Here is a 26,290-nt window from a genome sequence, read left to right on the forward strand (position 1 = left end):
GTTAAATTGCACAAAAATGTGCACTAGGCCCTTTTTTCTGTATTTACGTTTTTGCTTCTGCCCCAGACAGGTGTGACCAATAACAGAAGAGATCATAGTTACATGGTTGGATGTGACACATTGTTGGTACACCTGCTAATTTTCTTGGGTAAAAACAAACCAAACCAAGGGAAAAACTCAACAAGTTTACAAATTTATGACATAATTTAGACCAAAGCAAGCTATATATTTAAAAAACTTTTCAACTGAATGCTGGACATGAGAAGAACATTTGTTTATTTTTCTGTAAAGTCACGATTTCTGAGATGTATTCACTGGCAGTAGAGTTGTATTTCCTACACAGAGCTGAATACTAAGCAATACTTGGATCTGGATCAAAACCAAAGCAATCAATGAATCAGTTGACAAATAGAACAGAAAGAACAGTGAACAGGTAGAATAAACAATAACAGAGAAAAAACAAACAAACCCACGTCATTTATTTCTTTCCAGTCACCCTTTGAACAGTATCAAGCAGAAGCAGAATGCTGTTATCAATAAACAAGCAAACAAACAAACAAACTATAAAAGAGTCAGGAACAGGGTGGAATAATTATCTAAAGGTTAGCACACAGTTGGCTTGTGGTGAGAGACTGTGAACGAAAGACAGGCTGTCATACTTACAACAAATAATATATTCTGCTGCCTCTGCAGAGGTGCCAAACAGTATTCCACACCCTCCAGCCTCACTGATACAAGTGAAGCAATGCATGCTGAATACACTGGAATATGGCAGGGGTTTCTCTACATGAAGTATTTATTGCTAGAACTCCTAGGAGAGAGTAGAACCTCAAAACGGGAGGTTTCTGTCCTAATGTTTAGCGATACGATTCTGAGACGGATCAGATCTGGCAGTATGATATGAGCTCTTATCCTTTTCTACTGATGTTCAGCCGAGATATTCTCAGTCATTCTCAGAGTCATGTGGCAGGAGTATACACTGCATTTTCTGCACTATAAGGCACACTTTAAATCCTTTAATTTTACCAAAAATCGTACCAGTCAGGTTGTAAGGAGCAGTACTCCGCTGAAGCATAGCGCTAAGCGCTAGCTCTTCTGCCGTTCAAAGGTGAGAATTATTGGCCTGTAGCCTGCTGCTAACCCTGGCTAGCACTGCTAAAGCAGCATTAGCATTAGCTGCTAATCGCTAGCTCTTTTGCCATTCAAAGGTGAGTATATATGACTGTGTAGCCTGCGCATTTACCGTGTTAAAACAAGCTACGTGGGATGAACTTCTAGCTAATATTGCCCTGGCTTACCGGAACACTCAGGGTTCCTCAGTGTAGCACTGTTGGGCAGCATTAGCCGCTAATGCTAATGCATCAGCCTTAGTGCTGGAGAAATTTGGGAATCTAAGATTACTGTAAGTAAATGAAAGCACTTTACTCACACAGATAAACATTTTCCTTTAAAAGAAAGCTTTTTTTTATTATTAAAGTTTTGTTCACTTAGCTTAGCTTAGATTTACTTAACTTACCACCAAAAATAGACCAGAAAACAGACATTCTTTGATAATGCGCCTTATAATCTGGAAATAGACCAGAAAATAGACATTCTTTGATAGTGAGCCTTATAATTTGGAAATAGACCAGAAAACAGTTGTTCTTTTATACTGCGCCTTATAATCCGGAAATAGACCAGAAAATAGACACTCTTTGATAGTGCGCCTTATAGTGCGGTAGTTTGTATTTAGCTCCTTAACACAAGTTTTCTTAGAATAATTTATTATAAAATCCCATTCTTACAAAAACTGTTAAATCAGCTTTTTTCTCACTCTTGCTTCTCTATTTCCTGGTATATGTATATCCTTGTGAATGTGTGTGAGTCAGTGTTTAGAATTTCGCATTTGCAAATGCAAACACAAGAGACAAGGCCACAGGACTGCAGAAGTGGAACTATAGTGTTACACCGCTACCCGACAGTGTACAACCTTATTAATCATTGATTTTGTGCCGCAGGTATTCACTCCATCAGTCAGCCAGGTTCCGCCTTAAAGTTCTACAAAAACAAAATAATAAAAACTGCCACTTCAGATTTCATGACAGATAACAAACGATAAAAGAAGTTCATTCCTTACAATTATGGACGTACATATCCATATACACATCCATACACAATCGTTAAATACATAAAAAAACAGTTAAGAAATTCCATAAACAAGTAACAGAGCACATATATATATATATAATCAGTGCAATAGAAAAGAACACCCACCCAACAATCAAAATCAGTGTTTCTACAGTAATACACTGTGACACCTTGTTATTGCTTTGTTCACTTCCTCTATTTTTCTCTTTTCCTCTCTCTTGCTCTCTTTCACACACAGAAAGAAAGAGAGACCAGATACATATGTTTGAGAACATCACAGAACTCCCTCTCTCTTTCTCTCTCTCTGTTCCTCCCTCTCTCACTCTCTGATGAGAACAGAAGGCCAGGACAGTCTGGACAGACAGCCATCACTCTGAACAAATTCCTTCAGTTTGTCCTCAGCTGATAATCTGCCAGATATAATAATAATACAGTCAATTAATAAAATCAATATATTACACTTTATGTAATTTCACGTATGTTAATAGAAAGTGTGTGCATAATACTGTATATACCCTGTTACATGTAATGTGTGTGTGTGTGTGTGTGGGCTGCCTATGTAGCATTTCTAATGAATAAGTGAAAAGAGCTGAAGGATTAGAGTGCCTCCCTCTCCTCTGGTATCGCTGATGCAAATGGAAAACTGATAGTCCACACTCTATTAAAGTGTGGCATGTGTGTGCGAGTGTGTGTGTGTGTGTGTGTGTGTGTGTGTTGGAGTGTGTGTGTGTTGGAGTGTGAGAGAGAGAGAGAGTGAAAGAGAGCTACAGAGTCTCAAGTACACTGAGTTTTTGTGCAGATGTAGATCTACATGGCATTTGTACAGTAGAAGACAGTGACTGTGTTCATGTGTTTGTGTGTATATGTGTGTGTGTGTTTGTGCATATTCAAAAAAAGGTGATTCATATCATGTCCATTATGTCCATATTAAAAAAAGGGATATCACATACTAATTCTTTTTTATTAATAATTAAAATGACTAAAAAAGCACTACATGACAAACCTGTGCTAATGGAAAATAGTTTATTTACCTGGAAATTACATACATATTTGACTGAGGCCAGTACAATGCATTACTTGTTTCAGTGTGTGCGGGTTTGTGTTCGTGTGCATGTGTGTGTAGTAGTGTAGTGTTGTTTACCTCCACTCTGTGTAATGTACCGCACCCATGGTAAAGCCTGGTAGCCACTCTTCTCAATGATTTTTAGGTATCGGACCTGAACACACCAAAATATGTTTAGAATTTATGACTCATATTAGCTAGTTCGATTTTTTTAGACTAGATATAGGCGTGGATGATATGGCCCTTAAATAATTTCCTAATATATATATTTTTTGCCATAAAAATATTCTTGCCGACATGACAAAACACTGAAATTTTTTATTTTTTTATTTCAATAGCATACTTTTTGTAACAAAATAAAATGTTTTAATTTTATTTAGTAAAAAAAGAGTTTTAAACATTTAGTAGAAACATAATGTCAGGTAGGGAGCAAGACGGAGAGCAGACGCAATTGCGAGTACTTATTGAAATGAATATAATAAAGAGACAAAACTGAAACTAAAAGAAACACAGAGGACATGGAGTTTACAAAAACAAGGAAACATGAGACCTGACTGAAAAGGGACGCTGAAACAAGGGGGACTACTTATACACACGGGAGGGGACAGGAAACGGCAAACACCTGGGGCCGGGTAACAAGGGGGCGGGCCTTCAAATAAACAGGTGAGCACACTAAAGACAGGGGTGGACACATGGGATAAACACACAGGGTACGTGCAGCAGAGGTTAAATGAATAAACATGAGGACAGGAAAAACACAGAGACAGACGAGAGAGACACAAAACAGGACGAAACATAACACATAAAATCTGTTCACTTTTGATTTTTTTTTTTCTAAAAACAACAGTAACTTATGTAATAGATTAAATAGTGTAACATACAAATAATTTAATGTAACAAAAAAACAACCATAATGCATAAGTGCAAAATATGTAGTCCATGAATATAAATTGCAAATTATATATATAAAAAAATAACAATTTTAAAGTTGCACAGAAATCATATATTAAAAAATGAACTGCTTTTACAACAGAATACCACTACTATCAGAGTGTATTGTGTATAATATGCACACCCCTGCTCAGACACCCACCTGAATGCCAGACACAGTGAAATAAGGGATCTCAAACTTCACTGTAATCGGCCTCTTGGCTTCTTTTTCGTCGCTCTCCACACTTGGCAGCCCAAAGTGAGCTCTCATCATGTACTCTTTCCCTCCCTGTAACACACAGATGAATCTATTTCATTTAAAACACATTATACAGGGCTTCACATTTTCATCAACAGCATTAGTTCTGTAGGAATTCATAAACAGATGACTGCATCAGCAACAGTTTCACAACATCACTGAGAATTTCATAGATAAATAAAACATGTTGTTCTGCAAATGCAATACAATAACTTGCAGTTATTGAGGATATGAACCAGCATTTTTGATTGTAAAACCAATCATTCGAAAACCTCTATGAATATCACCAAGGCTTCAAAATGTAAAAGCAAGAAGGAGGCTTTTGTATCTAAAATATCATATTTTTATTAAAGTAGTTGGTATTTCAGTAAGGAAATGTGTAGGCTATGCTTTCTTCATGCTGCAAAAGGAATAACACATTTTAATGAAAAAACAATGATCATTCTTTCTCAATCAATAGTAATAAAATCAGGACCTGTGCTCATGCTTCTTAGAGAAAAAAGCTGATTCAGGATCAGATTCGTCTCCATTCACTTCACACTGACCTCAATGATAAGAACAGATCTCAAATCAGCACTCTTAATCTGAGATCTGAGAGGCTTGATGAACACAGGCCCAGCTCTGTTAGCCGACGTTTAAAACTGGCTCACTGTTGTAGACTGAGAAACAATCAGTAATGTAAAACATGGATTACGCTTATCAGTACAATCCTTAAGTATGACTCTCTCTCTAAAATCTCATGTAATGGTACATAGCAACTGTTATAAAATCATTCCTAATAAAATATGTTCCATTGCACCTTATCATACCAGATAAAGATAAAATTCATTTATATGATATAAAGAAAGGCAGCAATGGCATTAGGGTTATTCAACTTCCTGAATAACACTGTCTCTATGAATATAGCAATAACCAAACAAACAGTAAGATATGGCAAGCTGTTTTAGCCAAAACTCACTACAGCAATACAAGTTTCAGTTTTTACAGATCTCTGTAATACAGTTTATTAGATAAGACAGGATTAGACAGGCTTAATGTAACTCTAAGCAGTCATATGTTACCATTGATTTCCATGGAATCTCACCCTCTCTTATCTATAATTGCATTTTTGCTGATAGAAATAATATAATTATTATATTTTTACAATATAATTCTTACAAAGGAAAACTACAGTTTTATGTATCAATAATATTATTAATACTAGTCAAACCTTAAATTGTATATATCTAACATTATATTACAGAGATCTAAAACTTAACGAATCTCAAATGCACATTTAACTAGTTAAAACTATATTATTAATATCATAAAATACCACTTGTACTAGTCAGATCCATTCACAGATATATGGACTTTTTTAACTAGTCGTAATTACAGTAGAGATATTTGAACTTACAGTTTCTACTAGTAATAAAAATATAATTACAGATATCTGTAACTAGAGTTTCAAAATGTAAGCATGTAATTATAGATTAAGTAAGGGGTGTGTGATATGGCCCTAAAATGATATCACAATATTTCAGAGTATTTTTGCGCTAAAACGATATTCTTGGCGATATGGCAAAACTGCATCAAAATGAATATAACATTTTATTTGGTCATATTATTGCATACGATATGACATGACACACAACCAACTGAGATTTTTACCAGGTTGAAACAGAAGTCAATGATTTAACATGTCATGATAGAAATAATGTACTTCAATTATCTTCATATATCCAATATTACAATAAAATGATTGGTACTGGACAGATATAATCTGTCTATAGTAGCTATTTAATGAGAAATGACAACAGTGTGATTTTTTCTTTTGCTACAAACATCAAAAAAGTTGTACCTTGGTGATATGGCCCTAACATAATATAATGATATTTTAGGCTTAGATACATTTGACACATACCATTTTTTGATATATGTTTTATTTTGCAATAATTATACAATTATCATTTGTACGATATGGCACATCTCTAATAAGAAGAGTGAAATTATATGTAAATCAATGGTAACTAACATATGACTAGTCACAATTACATTAAAGATAATAAAACAAATCCACAAAACAATCTAAAGCTGATATGGGAAATGAGACTTTCTACTAGTAAAAAGACATGTATTACAGAGATCTAATTCTGTTTTTGCATAAAGTTAAGACTTGTACCGTTGGTGTCTGTTTAAACTAAAACAGCTTGCCAGAGAAAAGTTCAAATACCCCAGTCTTATAATAATCCATTAGAAGTCATAAACATGACATTAAACCGTACATTAAACATTACAAATACCTGAACCATGCCAAAACAAAGGCCCTATCCCCAAACACCTGCTGTGCGATGTTGAACATGGAACTGCGATGCTCTCATAATTTGTTGTTTTCATCTGTATGGGTCCCAGTGGTTTAATAACTTCCTGACACTTTAATATGAGGAGCTCGTTGCTCCACTACATATTGTGTAGAGTGTGCAGACTTGCACATGTGTTCCTGTGAGTCAAAAACATTATTACATACTCAATTCTTCTGAGAGTTCAGTACCATTAGCTTAATTTGGACAATATTGACTGGGGTTCTCCTCTAATTGTAAAATGTGGGAGCCAGCTAATTCAAAGTAGCAACAGCAGTAACACCTACTCATGCAATTATCTAATCAGCAAATCTTGTGGCAGCAGTGCAAAGTCTTACATCATGCATTTATGGGTGTGGTCTCAGTGTGATTTTAAGTGAGCCATGAGTGTTTGTGTCAGATGGGCTGATCTGAGTATTCTTAAAAACACTGGGGAAAAAAAAATGTAAAAACCATCGGCCACAATGTTGGAAAAAAATATTTTCCGGTAACCTTACATTTCTTTGTTTTCACTGATTTTTTTTACATTTATTAATAGTGCCTTGTCAAAAGTTATTTAGTTGGATTTTTAGCCCTTTTAATGTGTCTGATTGCATCAGTTGTAAAGTTGTGAAAGGTAGAGTTGGTATTCAGTGAATAGCCCTATTTGAGTAATGTTCTAATCTATATTATGGCAACAACTACTCAACTAAGTAAATTAAAAGAAAATCTTTAAGAAATGAAGGTCAGTCAATCTAAAAAAAAAAACCTTCAAGAAGAAAGTATTCTCAAGTGCAGTCGCAAAAAACATAAAAAACATTATGATGAAATTGGCTCTCATCGGGACCGCCCCAGGAAAGGAAGACCAAGAGTTACCTCTGTTGCACAGGATAAGTTCATCAGTTACCAGCCTCAGAAACCGCAAGTTAAGAGCACCCCAGATATAAGCCCACCTAAATATTGGTTTGTTTAACACTATTAAGTTTAATGCATAATTCCTTTTGTGTTCTTTAAAAGTCTGGATGACTTCAGAATTAATTTACAATGTAGGAAAACTAATATAAAAAAATAAATAATAATAATATGGTCAAATAAGAGAACAGGTCACGCATTGCTTAAAAGTCATTTCAGAAGGCATATAATGGTAAAATAAAAACATCACTCACTGGGAAGGATTTGATGACCCATTCCACAGCGCTCTTCTCAGGTACCCACTTGGCATTGCCTGTGCTGGTCTTAAATCTGGGAGAGTCAGCGTCACTGGGCACAGGCACCAGAATGGACACGTTATTGGCTGTGGAGCGACTCTTAAACTGACTCCGGGCCTGCAAAACAAAGCACACACTGTATGAGCAAAACACTCATAGAGAATTGTAGTTACCCTGCCTGGACAAAAAAAATGTCCTACACTCTAACATTTTGTTGGACCGCCTTTAGCTTCGACTACGGCACGCATTCACTGTGGCATTGTTTCAATAAGCTTCTGCAATGTCACAAGATTTATTTCAATCCAGTATTGCATTAATTTTTTACCAAGATCTTGCAGCAGCATTGATGATGGTAGAGTCTGACCACTGCACAAACCCTTCTCCAGCACATCCCAAAGATTCTCAATGAGGTTAAGATCTGAACTCTGTGGTAAACAATCCATGTGTGAAAACGATGATCTCATTCTTTCAGCACATACTGTTGCTGAACCTAGACCTGACCAACTGCAGCATCCCCAGATCATTTACTTAGTTAAACCAAACAGGCCCACTGACCAAATAGGCCCATGCACCTTCATGAATCTTATTGTTCAGTTCATATTTTTTACTTTCATATTCAGTAAGCGTTATGAGTTTTAGAAAACATACATTATATATTAAAACAAATATGGAAGTTAGTTATGAGAGAGTAAAACAGTAATGAGGACATGTCTCAGGCTCTTAAAGTCAGTTTCCTGAGCATAATTTAAGCCTAGCAATAGACTACATGTTCCTTTTAAAATAAAATCTCAGTTTAAAATTATGTGTAGTCCAAGGGTAGGCTTAATCTTTGTCTTTAATTTGCAGTGGTTATTAATCACACTTAACTTATTGTAACAAGAACAACTTCTGCTAAATTTTCTGCTACGAATGCAGATTCCCAACTTAATCAATCTCAAATAATACAGAATATGTGTTAGCAATTAAAACACTTTATATTACTTAAAGATGTGATGCAATTTACTCTTTTTCAATTCTTGTTTTGAGAATTTATTCCTAATTTGCACTGAATAATATGGTAATACTATTTGAATAGTATTGTAAAATAACTTCTAAACTTAAAGTGTTAAAATTGCAACAGTGCAACATCTTGTCAGAGTCGTGCAGGGAGACAGTCTTTCAGTTCTAATCTAAATGGATTTTCAGCCAGGTTTCTGCAGAGGAAGGACAAAAGGACAAAGCCTCCTTGTTTAAGAGCTGAGCAACTCTTCAGACACATGTCAGGTAAGAGCGGTTTGCAGGGGAAGAAGCGTGAAGACTGGGGCAGTGGAGTGTAGAGTGTGTCTGAGCTGTGGTGTCTGTGTGTGTGCCAGTACCTTAACTTTGATTTCTACTCGGCTGTGGGAAAACTTCTCAATCACGCTTTCAATCCATATAAGGGGCTTCACCTGTAGACAGTGCAATGATGATTTATTAAATAAGGACTGTATTATATACAACAACAATAGTAGTCTACAACAAACAACACAACATAAGCTGATACTCACTGGTTATTCTCTGTGTGTGTGTGTGTGTGAGGGTGTGGTGGGGGGGTGAGTAATGCTCACCGTGGTGTTAAGGCGATAGGACATGAGTTCACTCTCTCCATCAGGGGGAATAAAGGAGATGGTCCGGTCGTTTTCAAAGCGAGAGAGACGCACACACTGATGAAACTTAACGTCCTCTAACTCCACCGACTTACTCTTCTCTCCTGCGGAAAGATACGGGACATATTTTTTATTAACATGTTATGCTGCATTTAATTCTACAGCAATATATTATGCAATACAAGGTTATATAGACACATTTTTAATATTATAAATTACTGTAATAATAAAGTGTTTGTGTTTTCAAAAAATGTATCCTCTTAAGATTAACGTACTGATGCCATAAAAGAACCATGTTTGTAATATAGAGATGTATAGGTATAAATAATATTTAAATTGATAAGGAACTTTTAAATAAAGAAGGTACTACAAATGGTTCTTCATGCTCACAATCTTCAATTACCCACATGATTCTTCATTGATCCAAAAGTGGTTCTACAATATCATTGTTCAAATAAACATTTGAAGCAACTATATAGTTATATAGTTGATTTGATATTTTGGATCATTTTAAGTAGCTGAATATTCAGAGCATCTCTATATCAAACAAAAATCATCAATCAAACAAACGGGAAACGACTGAACAATGTACATTGAACAATGATGTTTTTCATGTTTAATGACAATCAAATTGCAACCAGCATGTAGTGAGGTGCTCTTTGTAAATGCAGCAAACATGCCAGCTTTGTGGAAGCAGGTAGAAACTGACCAATGAAAGGCCATTTGCATTGACATTGAAATGTTTAATAAGTATTAATAAGTATTCTTAAATCGTAGTTTTGTGATAGCTTTTTAAAAGAAGAGAAAATACATTTAGTCCAAAATATTAATTTTATTGCATCCCTCTGTACTTTGCTTTCCTTAAGGCAAGACAACCATATATGTGCTGGGCACAGATAGAATTTGGTCTTCACCATTAACCCATTCGTGCAGTGCATACACACACACACACACAAACTAGTGAATAAACTCAACGTTATTTTGTAGGAGCAATGGCCCAACTCAATGGCCCAATGCTCAATGGCCCAACAGAGGCCGCCTGCCAAACCTGGGTCTAAAACCTAAAACCTTTATTGATCTAAGAAAATAAATCATAACTGGCACCCTAAACTTCTTTTTAAATTACTTTTTAGGTGCATAAAATTGCTGAACTGTAAGGTGTGAACACCCACACAAAGTTCCTGTGTTCTTCTCATCTCTTACAGTTAATAAATTTAAACTAAAATTTTAATGAGCAGTAATGCAAAGAGTATTTTTTTTTTCAAATGACTGTGGTTCATATTTATTGGTTCACTCGTCATGAACACAGAACTGCAAAACATAGATTTTCATAAAACATTATATACCTTATATCTAGTCAATCCTGGTACGTGTCTCTCTAACATAATCTATGTTAGATGCTTCAATTTCAGATTGATGCTTTCATGACACTGTAACACTACAGAATTAGCCACAGGTATTTTGCAGACAAGCAGGCATTATGGTTGTTGACTGAAAAATTATAGATTAATATAATGTGATTTAGATTATTACAATGCCTTTGTATCTTCTGTTTTAGCTTATTAGTATTTTTTTTTACTCATTGATGTGTTTAAAGTACATATAAAGTACAAATAAAAACAACTAACATTTGATTTTTTTTTTTGCCCAGCACATACGTTTTTTTTTTTTTTTTTTTACATTTAAAGCTTTTTGATCTTTTATAATTTTTTTATATCTAGGGCTTGGAGATATAGCACAAAATAAATAAATAAAGCATGGTAAGAGTGTGATTGCTCTTTGTTTCAATGTGTTTGACCTGTGAGAAAGAGAAAAGGCTTTTGATGATGCTGAGCTTGGTAGCGTCCTAAAGTCCCTAATACCAGTGAACTTTGGGAATTCAACACAGAGCTCAGAGCTCCAGTCTGTGAAATGGACCTTTCACAGCATTTAACTGGGATTGCTGTGTGATTGTGTTTGGGGTGAGGTCGAGGGAAACAAGAAAGTAACAGAAAAGGATGATATTGGTGACTATAGGAGCTTTTTAAACCAGTTGAATTCTGTGTACTGGTTTCACAGGTCCTTTAAAAAGTGTGTCCTTGTCTAGAAGTGTCTGATTCTCTTTGCCTCCATCACTGACATTTACAGAGGAGTATAAAGGGCTGTGTGGAGTCAGGCACAGCTCAGCAGTCTCTGTGTCCCCTCAGTAGCAGGAACGGCCTGCTGGGACCCAGCCCTCATTGCTCACACTCAAACACCTACTGATGCTATGAGCCGCACCACCGAAAGGTCACATGGGGGGGGGTGGATGTGTGACCTCTCAGTCTAATGCCTCCTGATTGGTTCCTCAGGGGCCGCCGCCAGCAAAAGTGAGAAAAAACTTACTGGTGCTGTGAATTATCAGCACTTTGTAAATAACATGCTTAGCTTCTCTGAATAAACGGTGTGTTTTGTATGATGACTTGTGTATTGTATATTGTGGATTAAATAATACTAACCAAAACAATAATAAAAGTGCAATTTGTCAGCAAACACCGATAGAATTGTGCTAAAATTTGCCAATGTAACATTTTGTCAGTCATTCAGTTTAATGTTGGTAATAAAACTAGTTCCTAATACAACATGTTTAGTAAAGTATTATTTTTCCACATCCTCTAATCTACAATGTTAAAAATATAATATTCCTGTTGTTCCTGTTTCCTTTTAGATAGATACTGACCTGCCTTGTCCTGCAGAGGGCAGCGTTTCCCTCATCAAAAGAAAAAAAGTCCATTACTGGTTTCATATTGCCACCTGATTATGGGTCAGATTACTCAGGCTCATGTTAGCAGTTACCAGAAGCTGATAAATCATCAGGCCATAAAAGGAAGTCCATCAAGATGTACATCAAGTGTGTGCCTACTGCCAACAGCACTTCCAACCCTAGACAAACCTTATTCTCCTCCCAGTCAAGTCATGCTGAACATCATTGCACGTCTTTGCCCAGTCTACTTATTCTGACAAATGACTTGTTTATAGTTAACTTGATGGGAAACATGGTTAGCTCTAGCAGCATTCAAAATGGATTCACTCTCGGCTCCGGCTCGGTCGGGATGCGAATTGAATGCGAAAGTGGGAGCTGATCTTTACGGAGATTGACACCTGCTGTGCAAAAGCCTGCAGAAGTGATTAAGGTAAAGAAACAGATGTGAGGGAAGCCATCAATGGAGTACAAATACGACAGAGAGGTAGAGAATGAACTGCCTTCCCTGACTGGTTCAAAATAAGCCCTTGACATGCACCAGTGCTGCAAAATATACGGTTCCTTAATCGTAAACTTGACACTGGCCTTCTTTGTACTGAAATTGCAGAAGTGCGTATTTGCAAATGAGCCTCTAACCAATCACTGATCTATGAAGGCTTTCATTGCTTTCGATTGCAATTCCCATTTATGGCATGTGGCCGATGCTCTTATCCAGAGCAGCTTACATGTAAATTGTGGTACTCAGGTAGGCCAAAATAGTGTTTTGTGTTTAAGCATGGGGTGCTTGCCTGGCACCATAAAATACCAGTGTTGTTGCCTACTAAGTTGCCACCACTTTCTCTTATCCAGTCATCCAACAAGCAAAACTAATTTCGGTCACACATAATGCAGACCAAACCACCCATGGTCATTTCCATTTCCATTTATTCCATATATTTTTCGATAGACTGTGTGCTTCTCCACTATTTCCTCCTGCAGATTCTGATCCCTTAATTTCCACATGAAATGCAAAATTCACTGATGGTCAGTGATAGTTTGAAGAGCCCTGTCATCTGCTGGTGTTGATTGACTGTGTTAAATCAAGTGCAAAGTCAGTGCAGCGCTTTACAGGAAAATCTTACAGCACCTCATGATTCCCTCTCCTGACAACCTTTATAGAGGTGCAGATTTCATTTTCCAGCAGGACTTGGCACACTGCTCACACTGCCAAAAGTACCAATTGGTCTTATATAATATTCAATTTTTTTAAGACACTGATTTTTGGGTTTTCATTGGCTGTAAGTCATAATTATCAACAAAAAAATAAAAAAGGCTTAAAATAGATCACTATGTGTGTAAAATATCTATATAATATACGAGTTTCACTTTTTGAACTCAAAATTTTAAGATGCACTATATAGATGTATATAATAAAGTGATGAATGCAATGTATAAATCTCCCTGCTCTTTTTTCTATTGACTATTTAATATTTTGCTTTAATACATTTTATAAAAGTTTTTCAGCTGGATTTTCCCAGATGTTGTCCAGCCCAAACACACACTGAATCCATAGTCATAGACAGGCCTGTTTATAGCAGAAATCTGTTATGGCGGTGGTCACTTACTGCCAGTAATCTCAAACAGCACTTTGTCATTGAGTCCCAGCCTCAGCTCAGGCATGCCGGAGAGAACGACTTTCAGTTTGATGCAACCCAGAATCTCACTGCGTAGGACGCTGCCTGTAGCACTGACCTGGTACAACACACAAAAAAAAAAACACAGGGGTAAGAGAGAGAGAATAAAGAAGTGTGTGTGAGGGACAAAGTAGCAGCTCTGTCACCGTAGTGAGTACAATTATTTCCATTTAGAATACTGATGCTCCAAATAAATCCATTTTTCAGAACACTACACCACTAGATAAATCCTAGAGCACCTCAAGTTCCAAAAACACAGTAGAGGAGAAAAAGTCAAATGGAGAAGGCTGTATGGTAATGTGAATGGTAATGCCCTATTAGAAAGCAATGAAACGTGGGCCTGCTGTTAATCAGAGACAGCGGTTCCCGAGAGCTGCTGCAGGCTGCCTTTCAGAATCACAACCTGAGGAGTACACCAGGAGCCTGAGCATTCAGCTTAGTTCATAGTGGAATAATTACCATATTATGAGGATACAGTAAAACAGTACAGAAACTCTTATATGTCTTGCAATATGTTCAAAAATCCACAGGTAAATCAATAATCCACCCAAACTACTGCCATTGAGAATCATTCTTAGCTAAGACATGCCTGAGAAAATGACTTTCAAATGGATGCAGATCAGAACTTCACTCTGCAGGGTACTGGCATTGGCATTTTCTCAGTCAGATTTATGAAGTAGAGTCACCTGGAATGGCTTTCAGTTAACAGCTGTGCAAAACTACATTAGATAGATACTTATTAACTATTGAATTTCTTGCTTCTTAATGTGTTTGAGAGCATCAGTTGTAAAGTTGTGAAGAGTTAGAGTTGGTATACAATGAATAGCCCAATTAGAGTAATGTTCTAATACATATAATGGCAAGAACTACTCAAATAAGTAAAGAAGAAAAATATAAGTACAGAAGGTCAGTCAGTTCAAAACATTTCAAGAACTTTGAAAGTATCCTCAAGTGCAAAATGCTAAGATCATCAAACATTATGATGAAACTGGCTCTAATCAGTACTGCTTCAAAAAACGAAGACCAAAAGTTATGTCTATTGCACAGAATAAGTTCATCAGCGTTACCAGCCTCAGAAACCACAAGTTAAGCCCACCCCACCCAAGTGCTTCTATTTTGGTTTGTTTAACACTTTTAAGAATACTACTGTGATTGGACAGCACATGCTAAAAAAACACTGTGAACGGTTAAACTACATACTGAATACAAACTACGGCTCTGTACTTGCAACAGCTTAGCGATATGATACTCAACACGATTCAATTTATTATTGTTGTAAAACTGACCAATGAACACTCAGGAAATCACCAAGGATTTACTTCATTGTATTATTTTGTAATGATATCTATAGAGCTTTCTAAATGAACCTGACACTTTGGTGACTCAAAGAATCAGGTGCTGGGGGATGATGGAAATCTCAAACTGTCATCAAAACTCGTAACTCTGGATGTGAGTCATGTATGATCTTTAGATAAGATTAACAGGCAGACTCTACAGATGCAGGAAATGTTTGAATCATATGTCAGCACACTATGTCTAAAGTTTTCTAAGGCATAACTTAAACAAAAAAACTCTTGGCAGTTATCAACAGCATAAAGAAAAGGACTAAAGTGTGTTGGTCTGAAGAATGCTGGTCTTTACAGCAATTTAAAAGCAAATTATTCATTGCAGATACATTTATAATGCATGGATTGCAGCATATTCATCTTAATCTTTTAGTGTAAGATGATCAGGATTTAATATTGTAGGTTTTGAGTCTTGTCTCATGCAAAATAGTGACCATCCACGATTTTCAGTCTGATTTTAAAAAATATCTTTAGATGTGAGAGTGTCAGATTTAGCCTTTAAAAGAGTCTTTTTAAAACCTTCTAGTGTTTGGTTGGCATTAGTCAGAGATAAGAAAAGGCCAGGAGAGACAGAACTCCCAATTTCCAAGCTCATAAGGATAAGAAACTTCATCATCTTTCATTCTAATAAAAAAAAATTTACTCGTTCTTAATTAACCTTTACTACAAATCTAATCAAATATGCATTCAAACACAACTATACTCACCAGTAAATTGACAGATTCAATGACGTCCATAAACACTTCATTCTTTCTGTACTTTATTCCCTCTGACCTCCAAGACACGGCGTTGGTAACCGTTGCTGGGGGACGTGGTGCTCCAACCTCCAATTTATGCCCTTGCTGGGTAATATACCTGTCACAGATGTGAACAGCAACCAAACATTAACTAACAAGTATTAACACTGAAAAACAAGCTAGAGACATAGAGGTATATAATTAGTTCACTATAAATATATACTGTTCCAAATCACATTTACAAGTTAATTGTTTGATGAATGTTTAACTCACATAACCACTTATCCTTTTGCTACAAAGTTACAAAACAGCATGTACGACTAAGCCTACTGTAATATATTACATGACTTCTACCACCGAGCAATGTTAAAGAATGTGACAGGGCCCAGGTCATGGAAGAGTTCAAATGTAAATAAATAACTCAAGCAAGATGCATCATTAGTTCCAATGCAGAAATAATTATTTCTGTGAAAACCATTTCAGTGAAGCTGTAGTATAATATATGAGGCTGCTTGTTGAGTCAGTAAACAGGCTGAGGACCTGGTGTGTTTAAGTGCAATCAGGGACTCCAGGGATTAACATGTCTTTTTCCATAGAGACACACAAGCAGACAAACAACTGAACTTGTTTTCACTCTACCTCCATCACGTACATGATGCAGCCCTTACATAAAGGCTTTATGATAGTTCAACATGTACCGTTGCCTCGTCTTTTTCTAATGATTTTTTTGTGTATGTGTGAAGATGAGTCACCATTGAGATGATGCGTGTAGGAGAGGTTTTGTATTACTTGCTGGATAATTAACTGCAAAATAAATAAAATGCCAAAATAAATGCCAATATCCAAAATAAATATTGAATTAAACATTAGATTGCATGTATGAATGATAAAAGTTTGTATGAGCAAATGAGTTCAGACGACAAGCATTGTGTTGAGCACCACTAATGTACACAGACGCTGTGAATGCCTGCAAAATAGACCTGATCAACATTAATAAAGAGGATAAATAAACATTAGTGTCTTCCTAACTATAACCAGATGCTAAAAAAACAAAAAGAATAAAAAAAGACAATAAAGAAATAAAGAAATAACAAAATTAATGAGCACAAGTTACATTACTTTAGTAATTATGTGTGATTTATACAATCACCATATATTAAAAAATGTTTCTATGTCAATTCCAACGTCTGAATATTCTTAATTTTAAAAGTTCACTGCTCTTCAAATTGGCCTATTACATGTGGTCCAGCGGGCTTAGCACTGCCACTATGATCAGGAGATTGCTGGTTCGAATCCTGCTTATGTAGCTTGCCATCGGCTACTGGAGCCAAGAGAGTACAACTGGCCTTGCTCTCTCTGGGTGGGTAGATGGTGCTCTCTCCCTACATCACTCTACAGGGTGATGTCACTCAGCACAAGGCATCTGTGAGCTGTTGTAAAGGAAATGAGCTGCTGCGCTTTTCTCTGAGTGCGCTGTGATGCTACTTGAAAATGCTGCATCAGCAGCAGTTCGAAAAGAGGCTGTGGCCTCTTGGGGAAATTGGGGAAAAAATAGGAAATGTTTTTAAAATTAAATTAATAAATAATAAAATGCCTATTATGCAATGTGTTATCATTGTATCAGTAGCATAAAATCATCATAAAATGACAATAACATCATTAATAAAGGTGATAAGTAAATAAAACATTAGCAATTTTTCTAACCACAACCAAATGCTGAATGAACCTAGGATAAAGTGACAATACACAAAAAAATAAATAAATAATAAAAATAATGAGAACAAGTTCCACTACTTTCCACGCATTCGAAGGAAATGTGTGTGGCTTATACAATCACAGAGCACATCTGCTGCCCTGTGTTTATCACCACAAACTGCAGATTCAAAGATAACAGCGTGTGAGTGCGGGAGGCTACAAAACCCGCTAAAGCAAAGCTCTGTCTGTAAAACTGCATCCAGTTCTCAGTGAATGAATAGGGGGTTGGTTATAGGCAGCCAGTGAAAGCTGAGCTGTGAATAGAATAAATGGTGGATGGTGCCCATTTAAATGATGAATAACGGTCAGTGCAGTTAGGCCAGTACTCACTCCAGTAAGATCTTGCTGTCCGTTGTCTGAGGCAAACCGAAGTCCATGACCTCATCCATTAACTCGTACACAGTCACAAAGTTGTCTCGTATGCTCTCCTCCTCCAAAGACTTAAAGTATTCAGTGAAGACCTAAAACATGATCAAATGTGTGTACATTCATATATTGCATGTGCAAAATTTATGAATGCCTTTTCACAATGTTCCTTCAGCATTTGAGTATATAAAAAAGTATTTTTTTTTTTCTATTTACTTATAAAGATACACTGTGAACAAACCAAAATGGCAACTTTACTTTAGATGGAAAAAAACATCCTTCAAAAATAAATTTAAGTAAATAGGTCATTTTGGAGCATCCTTTCTGGAATTTTTATGTAATATTAAGTAGGCCTTCTGTCACCATAATCATGTTATATTTTCTACACATTTTTTTGCTGACCTAAATTATACCCATCAAGGTTTTCTTAGTGATAATGTCAACTGTTTTATTTATTAGGATATTTAAAAATGCAATTATGCAATTATATTACAATTGTATCATAGTATCAGACCAAAAAAGGTCTTAGAATACAATGACAATAATATCATTAATCCCAATTATTTCTAGAACAATATTTTGCTCAACTAAGAATAATTGTATCTTAAGTAAAACAGGCTTAGTAAATGCATTATTATGTAATTATATATATTATCATTGTTTATTGTTTATATCTGAGAAAATATATAATCTAAACAAAAACAGCTATTGTGACAGGACTAATATTGAGAACAACTTACAAATTAACACTTTATTTAAGGCATTTAGCTGATGCTCTTGTCCAGAGCGACTTAGAAGGTTATTCCTATTACAAAGGTGGGCAAATATTGTATTAGGAGTCTTGCCCAAGGACTCTTATTGGTGTAGCACAGCATAGTCACCCAGACCTGGAATTGAAACCCAGTCTCCCACATGGTAGCTCACTGACAGGCAGTGGTGTTATTAACTGCATCGCACCAAAAAAAAAATTAAAACCACAAAAATGTGAACCTTTTGGTCATTGTCAATAAATAAAAGCTAATTTATAAATAAAATGAGCACAATATTAAAAATACAATAATAATAGTGGGTTTTTTTCTGTCTGTCAATTTAAAAAGTACTTTTTCCCCTCACCCATTCACATTCTTCCACCTAGATCTTTTCCCCTAATACACACTCACACATAATCTTACAGGCCATTAATGCTTTCAGGTCACATTGCCCAAATAAGAACATGTGAAACACACTTACATCCACTAACTTGTACAGGAAAGAATACACAAGGGCAGCATTTGTATTCTTCTTGGTAATTGCTACCACTGAGGGTCAACTGTTAAGGACGTGACATTTTTTTGGGAACATTAACAGAGCTATTAGAATTTTAAAAAAGCAAAAAGAAGTACCTTAAAACAAGCAAGACAGATCTTCAGACAGAAAAATGATCAGCCCTTTTTACATGTAAAGGATACAATAAAGGTTGCTGTGTTTAATGTATAAAAAGTGGGTGGAGCCACGGGTCACCACAGGTGATAGTTCGGCTTCTTCTTCCCTCTTCATCATGATTGGCATGAAGTGGTCAATCTCGCTCATGTCAACGCTGCCCATGTAATTTCGACATATGAGCACCTAAAGGGGTGAGAGTTCAGTCAGGCAAGGTCAGCAAAATGAGTAAACAGTGTTTTAATGATAACAGAACAAATATATAACAATTTCTTTCATGTTATACATTCTGTCTTGTTTTCAAACAATATAAACAGTATAATAGTATATATAAACTGATTTTATTCGTTTGATTTTACATTTTACAGTGCCCAACGTACCAAACGGTGAAAGTTATGCAACTAATGTTCAGTTACTGGTTGCAAGAGATACTATCAGACACAGTGTTTATTTCATCACAGGAGAAAGGTTGAGTCAGCATCAGCGAGTAACTGAGTCAAATATTTACTGACCTCTGAAAGCAATAATACAGAATCATCTTGGAGGAGTCAGGACTTATGAATAAACCTCATTACTTTTTTAAAGAAAGATATATAAATATTTGCACAGAGGTCAGACAGTGTGAGTGACTGCCAGGAAATAAATAACAGAAAGGAAATAAGAGAAAATATGTTGTGTAGCTTATACCCAAAAAAATATGTTGTACTGCACACATTTTTAGGCATAGATGCTTGAAATATTACAAAATCAAGAAATAATGCATAATTAGTGTCTGGTAAGTTAGTTAAATTATTCTTTTCTGTTCTAAGTTGCAACCAATTTGATGTACAACAAGTCATGGTAATATAACTCCTTCTTGTTTCTACACCCATTAACCATTTGTCAGCTCTACTGAGCATATAAACTCACTTTGTGGCTTTATTCTTACAGACTGTAATCCTTTATCTATTTATCTGCATATATTTACAATACTATCCTCTTTTCACCCTGTTCTTTAATAGTGAGGACCCCAGAGGACCACCACAGAGCAGCTATTATTTGGGTGGTGTACCAGTACCCAAATGCCTTAAACCGTCTGTCTCTTGTTTCTCTTTTTTCCTGAACATCAAACGACACTCGTGTCTATACTGTGAGATTCCCATTTTTGAAAAGGAGATTTATAAGGGTTTTAAAGGCTTAAATGATTGCCTCACTCGGCTGTGTTTAAGCAGGGTGAGAAGTTTGAGAGGAGCAGTAAATTTCTCAGTTCAAGGTTGCAGGGTTCAGGTCATAAATGATGGGAACCAACCATTTTAATATGATTTAGATTGAACAACAATAAACAATGTTTATGTTTACTAAGATTATGCAATAAAACTGTTATGGTGCTGTTGTTGGTGTTAATAATTACTTATGATCATGTTTTAAAGTCAATGCAGTGGAATAGTTTTGAAATACACAGCTTGTGTTTATTTACAAAACAACATATTGTCACAAAATGTGAAACTTAAAATAGCCTATTTTTTATTAGATATTGGACTTCTTAACCTTTAAAATGAAACATGAAGCAGTTTTTTGTCATTGTGTCCATTGTCATTATGCATGTGCACTTTGTTTTTAATTAAAATTAAATATTTTATTACGTAAATACATGGCATACTATGTTGTGGGATACCAGTATATAAACTGAATGAGGATGGCTTGGATCACCCATACCTATATCATTTGTAAGGTGTTATCTTGTGTGTATTGCATTATGCCTGCTGTAAAAATGAGAAGTCTAAAAATGGGTGTGGTGTAACCATTCAACCATTAATGCATAATAAATAAACTATTAATAGAATAATTTTGCATGATTTAATCTAGAAAACATTTAAATATCATAACATGCTGCCAAGTAGTGCTTTAGAAGGGACTTGCTTACATGAATAACAACATTTGCCCATACATATTGATCACTTTTTTATTTCAGAAATGATTTTTAGGTATTGAATCATGAAGATAACCCTAACTGACCTCGAGAGAATAATTGAGAATTATAATAAACCATGATTTTACAAATCTTATTTGCCAATAACACATGTAAATGTCCCCTACTCAGAGGCTCAGAGTGAATCTCGTTCATATAGCTTGCCATCAGCTGCCGAAGCCCCGAGAGAGTACAACTGATCTTGCTCTTTCCGGGGTTGCTTTCTCCCCTCACTTCAAAGGGTGATGTCACTCAGCACTCAGTGAGCCGATGTATCGGAACCCAGTCGCTGGGCTTTCCTCTGAGCACGGTGTGATGCTACTCTGCAATGCTACATCATCAGCAGTTCAAAAAGAGGTGGTTGCTGACTTCACATGTATCAGAAGAGGCATATGCTAGTCTTCACCCTCCTGGTGTTGGGGCATCAATAGTGATGGGGGAGTCATAATGTGTGGGTTGGATAATTGGCCTTGTAAATTGGGGAAAAATAAAGTAATTATCCCTTACTCTGGTTATCTTTCCAAATCAGTTAATCCTTATCTTTGATGTAACTAGTGGAGTGATCAGTAAGTTAAAAATGTTTAATTGTGTTCAGACACTACATTAAACCTTTTAATAAAAAAAATAAAGGCAATTTGTTTTCCAGTGACATGGGTCCTTTAAATCCATCTTTCTGCTGCCTTTCTTTGAACAGTTTAAGTAGGTCATACTTGTGATCTAATCAATACCAACTACCTGTATGATCTCTTAATGAGAGCCGAGTCTTTCATTTGAAGGAAAAGTCAATAACAACCAGTCAAAGGAAAAGGGGCTTGAAGCACATCTCACTTTTCTCCTCTGAAAATCATTTGACTGAAAATATGAAGTCAATTTTGATAGAAAAATTCTAATATCACAGCAGGTACAAAACAGTATGTCAGATGTGAGGCGAATACCTAAGATATCAAAGAGTGTCAGCTAATATAACATGGACTTTACAGGAATACCTTAAGGTATAAAATACTGGATTGCTCGAGGGCACAGACAAGAAAGCTTTCATCAGCACTGCCAGGGGTCACAGCCATATCACAGGGTAATCTATTCAACTAAAGCCCCTTGGCTGTCTCACTTCTTGACCTTGTTTTTTTCTCTCCCTCTCCCTGTGTCTTTTATTCGCTTCCTCTCTAACTGTGTCTCAGTGGAAAATTAATGTCCCTAAATTAAATCTGTAGTTTAATACTAATTTAATGTACACACGTTTTAAACAATGACTTTTAATTGCAATGTAATTAGTTTATAATATTAAAACTACTGATGAGACAAGAAATAAAAAAAAAGAAGCATACACATCTGCATTTATAAGTCAGGATAACCATGACCAAATTTTTAATCATTTCACTTCCAGTTCCTTCAAGTTATGTGCGTTAAGGGGGAAGGGCAGAATGAGCTTGCATCAATAACTTTTACCTCAAAACTAGGAATGTTTGATGATACTGCACAGATGTTCAGATTGTATAGCTACTTAAAACGTCCATGTGTACTGATTTACTGCATTTGTTTGCTTACAGAAATAAATCCATGCTAAAAAAACAACCAATGTAGACAGCTTAAACTGCCCAAGCCAGTTGGGCTGGTCGAGCACCCTAGCTTTTGGCCAGAATAAGGCATGTTTTTGTTAAGAATTTAATCGTTTAACTGGTCTACAGGCATGACTAACACGAACAAGAAAGTCAAGCAATATGTCCAAGCTGGTTGATGAGCATAACCAACTGTTAAACCAGCATGACCAGATTTCCCAAAAGTAATCAACTAACCAATCAGTCTGTTGAACAGTTTGGTTAAGTTGTTTAAACTGTTAGATCAAAAAGCCTATTAAACTCAACTGAAAATATATGTTCAACTGGGTAATTGGTATGTTTGTGACTATCAAATACCAGCCTAGACCATGTATTGAGCTGTATTTATTGACAGGGATGTTATTCTATTTCTATATATCTGTATGCTCCTTCTGAAAGGTGCTTAAATTTTATAAATGTTTGTGAAATGGCATTAGGTGACTGGGTGATATATCGATATATCGTTTTTAAGAACTATCAATATACTTTTATATGAGATGAAGACAAAATATAGTTTATATTGATATAGACTTTGAAGGAGATGAGGCTGTTGAAACTAAGGGCACCCCAATATCCAGTATGCCCCTGGAAACCACTGGCCCCAGCTCAAGAAAGTATAAAATGCCAGCACACGAAGAACCAAGTACATCTGCATGCAGTGTCTTGTAGCTTTGTGCCCTGTATGCTTTGGCAACCATCATAGAAGTTGTGTTTCAGTTCTCTGACAGTTTTTTTTATAGTTTTTATGTGTCCCTTGTTTTTAGGCTAAAATCTTTTGTTTATAATTTACATGTGTAATTTGAATTGATTTTTGAGTGCGACTCTAATATATAGTGTATGGCAGTGAATGATAAAAGTGGCTGTGTAAATTCTGGGACATGTAGCTTTGAAACATGCATTTGTGGGATGAGTAGCAGAGCTGAGTATATGTGGACTGATCCCATAAAAAAATACCAGATCTACTCTGCTAATGCCACATAGCTTATTATTCTGCCACTTTGACTCTTTTGGTGTTTGGCAATGTGTTAGGGGTTTGCCATCGTGGGATGCCCACCTCACGGCCTGTCTCTGACATCCCCCATTATATGGAACTTGGCGATACTGGTATCAGGGCTCGCTCCAAATAATGGCGCAACTTGGTTTTGCAGAACACCAGCTTGAAGTTGCCTTATCGCATGGGCACTTTCCAGACCAGTCAAATGTGGCATGATGCCCATTCTTAATTCTTGGAGCAGAAACCTACTGACCAGTGTAGCCAATGCTTTAGGAAGTCTTAACCCCTTAACATGGCAGCATTTTTGTCAACTTTCTGCCTGATATTACACAGCAATGTCTTAAGTATTACATATAAAAGTTTCATGTTTGAAAAGAAACATTACTGAAAATCTTAACTGTATTTGTAATAGGAAATATTAAGTTTTCAGAATATAAATAAATAATTTTACTGTATCAATTTCACCTGTAGCCCGTATACAGACCAATGACTGTTAAAAACTGAATTACTAGGTAACTGATAGCTTATTCACTATGACGCTTATTTAAACTTCCCTGGAGAACAGTTTGTCTACATGTTATTAGACTAACACGAACATGAGGGTCTCTGGTATCTGCCTGGAGCAGGAGCTGGTGGTATATTTGTTATATGGTTGTATATTCTGGGCTCATGGTGTGCGCGAGCTGCGTGTATTGAGCCTCGCTCTGCCTCTCTCCCCCTAAACTCACACAAACACTCTCACACAGACAGAGAGACAGGTGTAACCTCGCGCTGACCCACCGCTGCTGCTGCTGCTGCTCGCGTATCTGAACACAGCTTACCTTGCCCTTCAGGTCCAGGATGAAGATAGCGGAGGCGGCCATCCTGCTCTGTAACAGTGTGAATAAACAGCAGATAAGGGAGATTATGGGTTTAATCTCGCGCCCGGAGAACAAAACTGAAGAGGTGTTTCCATCCCTCCGCGCGCCGCTCTCTCTTCCGGGTGCTGAGGCGTCGAGCCAGTTTAGCAGCTTTTCCTTAGAGCCTGTCCGTCCGCTCGCGCCCTGCCCCGCAACTTCACAGCCCCATGCACCGCCCCGAGCTCTGTCTAAAGCCGGACCCGCTCCTGTACTGAAGTTGGAGGAGGATTTTGGTGGGTTTCTCCTGAATGTGAAACTGAACGCCCCCTACGGAGCGAGGCTAAAAAGCTCCAGCACCGCCAATTTCACTAACAACTCTAGAACTGAGTGCTCCGTCACTGTATATCAGTTTGTTTGTGGCATTTAACTGATATGTGGGGTGTTTAAGTTTCATATTAACGACTTGATTCACTAAATTAAAGGTCACCTTCCGTCGTTTTTTCTTTCATTTTAAAATGTCTAGTTGTGGTCTCTAGTATGAATGAATGACATGTGAGCCGTTTTTGTAAAAAAAAAAGTGCTCAGGTGTCTCTGTATAGCTCTTTTTTAATGGACTGTTTTAGGGGTGTGTCCAAAATGACCGGATTCCAGCTTTGCTCATGAATATTCATACATGCAAACAGCATGCAAATATCTCTCCTCTGATTGGCTAGGAGCACTGCGACGCCCCTCCACCGCTCTGCCGCTCACTGCCTCCCACCTCCTAACTGATGAGCGGTGATGTTGCGTCGCTTCAGCTCCGCCTCTGGGAGTTTCTCGAGCCAAGGTGGGCTGGTCTGTGAGTTTCTGCCTACATAGGCAGAAAGATAATTCAAAATTCACCCGTTTTTCGGAGGGGGGGAGGGGGGATTTCTTTGCTTAGCTCCTGCAGACAATGGGGGCTGCAAAACAGTTTAATGTGCAGGTGTACACATTCAACTCGGAGAGACCTACTGTATTCCACAAAAAACAAGAAAAATCGGATTTTCGCGGAAGGTGAGCTTTAAGCTTAAAACAACTTCCTTAGGCCAGTATGTCATGTCTGACATTTAAGATTTTAAGAATCAAACAATCCATATATGACTAAAAAAGTGTCTAAACGTGAGATTTAATGTATAATTTATAGTTATTACTTTTTGGCAAATGGTACTCTTTAAGAGACAACTATACCCCTTGATTTTAGCTAACTCCACCTTCAGCTTTGTTTCAAATTTGAAAAAAAAAAAAAAAAAAAAAAAAGATTGGAGGAGTAGTTTGGGAAGGGCACTGAATGCTGAATGGGTTTATGGGTGGGGCAGAATTGAGGAGAGCTGATTGGGTTGAGCAT

The 26,290-nt window shown here is 36.6% G+C and overlaps 1 protein-coding gene across 2 annotated transcripts; it reads right to left on the reverse strand.

Annotated features, from left to right (window-relative positions):
• Positions 1–259: 259 nt before the first annotated feature.
• On the reverse strand, positions 260–25,262 carry ap1m3 (adaptor related protein complex 1 subunit mu 3). 2 transcript variants are annotated; one of them, XM_049479611.1, is made up of 12 exons: positions 24,907–25,262; positions 19,578–19,734; positions 19,360–19,427; positions 18,094–18,224; positions 15,979–16,126; positions 13,857–13,983; positions 9,492–9,634; positions 9,261–9,332; positions 7,864–8,022; positions 4,284–4,409; positions 3,269–3,344; positions 260–2,037 (listed from the first exon to the last, which is right to left on the reverse strand). In XM_049479611.1, the coding sequence occupies exons 1-12, from the start codon at positions 24,946–24,948 to the stop codon at positions 2,030–2,032; spliced, it is 1,257 nt and encodes a 418-aa protein (XP_049335568.1). In that variant the 5' UTR covers positions 24,949–25,262; the 3' UTR covers positions 260–2,029. The 2 variants fall into 2 exon arrangements, with proteins under 2 accessions (XP_049335568.1, XP_007258409.2); XM_007258347.4 differs by having other exon boundaries at positions 260–2,537; positions 24,907–25,259.
• Positions 25,263–26,290: the final 1,028 nt, after the last annotated feature.

The sequence above is a fragment of the Astyanax mexicanus genome, chromosome 5 (assembly GCF_023375975.1).
Source record: "Astyanax mexicanus isolate ESR-SI-001 chromosome 5, AstMex3_surface, whole genome shotgun sequence".
Classification (NCBI taxonomy): domain Eukaryota; kingdom Metazoa; phylum Chordata; class Actinopteri; order Characiformes; family Acestrorhamphidae; genus Astyanax; species Astyanax mexicanus.

Bases quoted from the DNA above. Each gene is read 5' to 3' on its own strand.
- ap1m3 (XM_007258347.4), bottom strand. From the start codon at position 24,948: ATGGCCGCCTCCGCTATCTTCATCCTGGACCTGAAGGGCAAG. The intron at 19,428-19,577 runs GTATCCTTTACA...GTTGACCCTCAG, and splicing joins TAAACACAGCAACCTTTATT to TGGTAGCAATTACCAAGAAG. The intron at 9,635-13,856 runs GTAAGTGACCAC...ATCTTTCCGCAG, and splicing joins GCTGTTTGAGATTACTGGCA to GAGAGAAGAGTAAGTCGGTG.